This window comes from Montipora foliosa, chromosome 9 (assembly GCF_036669935.1).
Source record: "Montipora foliosa isolate CH-2021 chromosome 9, ASM3666993v2, whole genome shotgun sequence".
NCBI classification, from domain to species: Eukaryota; Metazoa; Cnidaria; class Anthozoa; order Scleractinia; family Acroporidae; genus Montipora; species Montipora foliosa.
The window spans coordinates 12,644,878-12,649,877 of record NC_090877.1 but is presented as its reverse complement, the minus strand read 5'-3'; the positions used below and the strand labels follow the sequence as shown (position 1 = coordinate 12,649,877).

Genomic DNA, 5,000 nt, shown 5'->3' with positions numbered 1-5,000 from the left:
TTGTGACCGTGGGAATATGTTATTGGGGTGCCTGTGGGGTCAAGCACTGTTTAGAAACTAATATTAACATCTGACCAAAAGTCATTTTCTATTCTCCATTTTCTTACCTTGACAAAGATGATTCTGATGGTCCATATCGCTTTGACAGCAGTTGCCTTCGAACGGAAAGATACTGACGTCGGGATGATGGGTCTACTTTCTGATAAGAAAAGAGCGTATAATTAACTCAATGCGAAGCCGATGCTTACTCAAAAGTGATTTAATTCTCTATCCTCTTAAGTCATCCTCATTTTTTCTCTGTTTACCAGAAATCTGAGTCCTAATTTTCAGTCAGTCGGTCAGAGTAAAAAACAAATCTTCAAGAAAACAGTTTTAAAAGCTGCAGAAAGAGCAAGTGGCAGGGGGTAGAGATGAGAGGGGAGTAATTTGTTCACATATTTTCCTCCCACGTTTACAATAAGTCATTGAATTACAAGTTTTAAAAAATGTTCTGCTCAAGTCATTTCCTTCTACCGGTTTTGTTTTATTTATTTATTTATTTATTTATTTATTTACTTATTTATTTATTAACTTATTATTTATCTATTTACTTAAAAATATGGGTCAGTCGGTCGGACGACAGTAAACTGAGAAAAAATGTGGACAGAACTAAGCTAAAACAATGTGATTGCAAACAGTGATGATTTTTGTCATTATTATATCAAAACAACAATTATTCTCTACACTTGTTCATGTATTGTACTTCACTGCACGACTCACTGCACGTGTACGTGACTCATGATTTGATGAACGTTAGGGGTTTCATTCAACTTACCCCTTTTTTAGCATTCTCTCGCAATAACTGGTTCCTCCTCCGAATATACAATGTTCCTAACGCGAGAGATGGTAAAAAAAAACGGTAAGCTTGTACAAAATGGAAACAACGAGAAACTTGATCGAGGTCATAATCTAAATATTATCTGCATGAAAAACTGGCAGCATGAATTCCTCAAAAAGAATTTTCGTCCCTAAACTTACGATAATGAGGATTGTTCTGGACTCGGTAAGCATTGTATCGAGCGTCTAAAGCTAAAATCTGTTGAGATATATTCATAACTTTCCAAACATTCAGCTGTGTTTATCCTCTCAAGTTACACACAGGTCATGTATCCGGTCACCAAAATACACTTTGAATCGAACCATGCGCACAAAGTTGCGCGAGAAACATCATAAATGGCGGCTTCGGAGTGCTCTGCGAAAGAAATCTTTTTGTCGGATGTCCATGTTAACACGCCATTTTTGCGAACATCCATTACGGATGAAGGTATGAAGTGATGATGGCTTATATTGCTGCGATTTACAATTATTATTGAAAGAGGAGGGTGACCTCCTTTCATCTCTCCACCTCATTGAAAGACCCCGGGAAGGATGGGTTCAAGGGCATAGGGTGGGTGGAGGGGCTGAGATGAGTTAACCCTCTCGCCCATGAGGGGTTCTCGATTTACAAGGAAAATCGTCAGGCATTAAACAGAGTGAAATTTACATGTGACTATTCTCTAGAGGAAGTCCAGCAGTAAAGGGTACATAAGTGTTTAAGTGAGAGGAGATGTTTAATGGCCCGAGGGCAATTAAGGATAAATTTCTTGCAATTTTCAAAGTTTTCATAAAATTGCCTGAGTTGCAAAGCAACTGCCATATATGGACTATATAGGTATGTGCTGCTGTGAAGGGTATGGTTTTCAAGCAGTTTACTCTAGGATAGAGTATATAAATCATAGCCTTTCAGTCTAGAATAGGGTATCATTTTTCACGAACTGACCAGACTAAGGAAACCAGAAATTTCCACTCAAGAATATAAAAAAATCAAATTGTCAAAGTTTAAGTTTACGTAACTCAGCCTCAACAGTGTTAATAAATGGCTGTCATGAAACACCTCTGGATATATTTATTAACCGTCAAGAATCGCAATTTAGACGGAAATCGGTGGGAATTTACTCTAGTATAGGGTAGCAAAATTCAGCTGAACTAGCTCTGGTATATATTTTCCCCGGGGGGAAAGGTTAACTTAAGGTTGGGAAATAGGAATTCCCTATACCTTCCCTTGGATCCCCTTACCACAGGGGCAAAACAACTCAGCTTGGCCCGTCCTCAAAGAAGCACAAGGAATAGAAGTATATTTCACAAATAGATTCCATGTTGCTGTTCGTCTGTTCAGTAATAGATCACAGATGACGTCAAAATGTGGGAACAAAAAAAATGGCACACAAGGCAATAGCTGGTTGTGTCACTGATGTTCTTATTATATAAATGTTGATAGACATTGGGAACTTCAGATTTGATCATGATTACAAGTGGTACTGTTGATTATTTCACATCTGTTGGCTCAGCACTGAATCCCATCTTCTTGTTTAGAGATCAAAATATGAAGATGGCTCATCCCCAGGACATTTAGGCTTTCTCCCAGGGGCAGCGGAGTACATTTGAAAGTGGGGGCCAGGCTTGATTTTGGTATGCATCATGGAAGTGTGAGGGGAGGGGGGAGAGGTGTGGGAGAAAACAACACCATAGGAAAAAAGTGGGGGCTATAGCCCCCGCAGCCCCTCCCTTACAGCCACCCCTGTTTGCACTTGAAACAGTCATCAAGAACTGATTTTTTTGAGTGAATACTTCTAAATTTGAAATTTTTTGTCAAATTATATAGCAATTACTAGGTTCAGAATAATGAGACCTGCCATCTCTAGTGACCCCAACTTAATGCAAGAAATAAGACAGACCTTTGCAGATGAGGATGGGGATTTGTCACCTCTCAGGAAAGATGTTAAACATGAGGATTGTGACTACATTACAATAGGTACTATTACAGTATGTGAAATGAAGGTTCCCAATATTAGTTCTCTTTCAAAGTTGACGTAAAGTGGGGGTTTGTAGATAAAGCATTATTGCAAACCACTTTTTAATTCTTAGTATTTGTCATAAAAATGAAACAAAAAGCTTTTGTAGATCAGACAAAATTTTTGCCAGACTCACAGCCAGTGATTAATTTAATAACTGTCTCTCTCAACTAGCTGTCACTATACCTTTGGATTGTGTGAATTCTTTTCTTACATTTTTTATATTCTTTTACACTGGTTATTTTTTTGGGTTGGTATGAATAAAATGTTGTTTCGTGAAATATTTTTTGACTAGCATTGGTAATAAGTGTTAAATATTTCCTTCTAGAGCACCATCTTTCTACCACTATGAAAGATATTGGATTGCAGGTTAGTTATCTGTGATGATCTCTGATATAGTGCAAGTGCCCTATTAAACCACTAGGCTACAGCGCCCAGGTTTTTTCCTCAAACCAAATCTGTGAAAGTTTACTGTACACCATGCTACTTTAGATATAGAGCAAGGTGTAGCCATAGGCATCCCAAGTTCAATGCATTCTTTGAAGTGAATTACAAGGAATTCATATCTTAGAGGTCCCAGTATTTCAAACGATGGATAAATCACTATCTTGTGGACAAGTCATAGCGAAACCAATAAATAACTGCACCATCCAATGGATAGTGATTTATCTGGTGGATTATAAGCATTAACCACCTTTTGAACAACTGGGGCCAGGGGATTTATAATAGGATTTATGGTCTCCTGCTTGTAATATTTAATTCCTAATTTTGATGCAGTGACAGCCATTTGACAAGCAATCATTTAAAGTAATGTAACTGCAAGATTCTGAGTGAATATTTTTCCATTTCTTTAAAGGTTTGGAGAGGAACTCTTTTACTGTGTGACTACATTGTTCACCATGAAGACAGGTAATAGTCACGGGCACTCTCATCATGATAATAACATTGATACAGGATTGCCAAATATGTTTTTCTAGATGCACATGTGATGGAATTTTCAGTTAGGAGAGAGATGTTGGGATAACAAAAAACTGTTGATTTTGGTGACAAATTTTCCACAGTGGTCTACAACAGTTTTAAGTTTTCTCTTTTAATAAGCTCCATGGCTGCGAGGACCTTGTATCAAAGAAGGGCCTGTTTGTTGTTAACTTACATTTAAGCAGCTTGTTTAAACTACTAAGGCATTACATCTGCATACATGCAATCAACAACCCTTGTAAGTTATGAGAAAGGTATAAAGACACTTGTTAATTGGCTTAAAAAGCTCACGCTGCACTCTCATCCATTCAGTAGTAAAACCGTCAGTCATGCTCAAATGAATATTCCTGCAATTTGCCCCTACAGCGTGTCCCTTTTTAAAGTAGATATTAAAATTTTTAAGTCTAGATTTGATGGCTGCACAATGTTAGAGCTTGGGGCAGGACTTGGTTTGTGCAGCATAATTGTTGGAAGAGTTGCAAAGAGAGTCTTTTGCACAGGTACGTACTGACTTGACAGAAATGGACCTCTTGTGACAAGTTTCCTTTCCCATTTTCTATAGTAATACCAACTTACAGTCTTTTCCCCCCCTCCCCCCCCCCCCTTGGTTCAAAAACAAGGAAGGAATAATCATTTGTTTGTTTCCCATAAAACCTTTCCTTACATTAGTTGTTTTCCTGGAATGCACTCACACATAATATACCGGGTAGTTCCCAATTTCTAGTTATTTAGCCGCCAGGAGCAAACAATTCAGTCACTGCAGATAAAGACAGTGTTATGATGTTAAAGTTGTTTATGAAAGAACGCTGTCTTTATCTACAGTAGCTGATGACGTTTCATGTTGGAAGCTTGGTCTGTTCATGTTTCAATTTAAAAATTATCTTCTCCCTAGAAAATTTGAAACTATATAAATTTATGAGAAATAACCAAATCCACAGCTGCAACACAAGGCACGAAAAATCCTTTTGTCTTCCCTTATGTAGAACAAAATATTCGACAGATTTCTGTTTTTTATCAACTTGAAGGTCCAAAGCTTTTCAACTCCATCCCCATTGATATAACTGGCTCTCCATCTCTGGCATCCTTCAGAAAGAAAGTTTAAAAATCTATTTTAGATAAATATTAATTCTACCACTGTATGTGTGGAACTTG

General features: G+C 37.6%; 2 protein-coding genes across 7 annotated transcripts in view; one reads left to right on the top strand and one right to left on the bottom strand.

Annotated features, from left to right (window-relative positions):
• Positions 1-1,200, bottom strand: part of LOC137969684 (WD repeat-containing protein 13-like) — a 20,213-nt gene extending 19,013 nt beyond the window's left edge. Inside the window, exons 1-3 of the mRNA XM_068816016.1 lie at positions 1,018-1,200; positions 815-870; positions 108-199 (exon numbers count right to left, since the gene is read on the bottom strand). Of these exons, the coding sequence (XP_068672117.1) occupies positions 108-199; positions 815-870; positions 1,018-1,093 (224 nt within the window). The 5' untranslated portion in view covers positions 1,094-1,200. The remainder of the gene's footprint in view (positions 1-107; positions 200-814; positions 871-1,017) is intronic.
• LOC137969685 (methyltransferase-like protein 22) overlaps positions 1,062-5,000 on the top strand; it is an 18,260-nt gene continuing 14,321 nt past the window's right edge. For 3 of the 6 annotated variants that reach the window (XR_011116708.1, XM_068816018.1, XM_068816017.1), the window contains exons 1-5: positions 1,062-1,303; positions 2,681-2,830; positions 3,199-3,239; positions 3,727-3,779; positions 4,257-4,348. Coding sequence is in view for 5 of the 6 variants with exons in the window: in XM_068816018.1 (XP_068672119.1) it covers positions 1,213-1,303; positions 2,681-2,830; positions 3,199-3,239; positions 3,727-3,779; positions 4,257-4,348 (427 nt within the window). In the remaining variant the exon portion in view is untranslated. Of the gene's footprint in view, positions 1,304-1,520; positions 1,691-2,680; positions 2,831-3,198; positions 3,240-3,726; positions 3,780-4,256; positions 4,349-5,000 lie in introns of those variants that run through there. The other 3 variants (XM_068816020.1, XM_068816019.1, XM_068816021.1) reach the window with 3 other exon arrangements.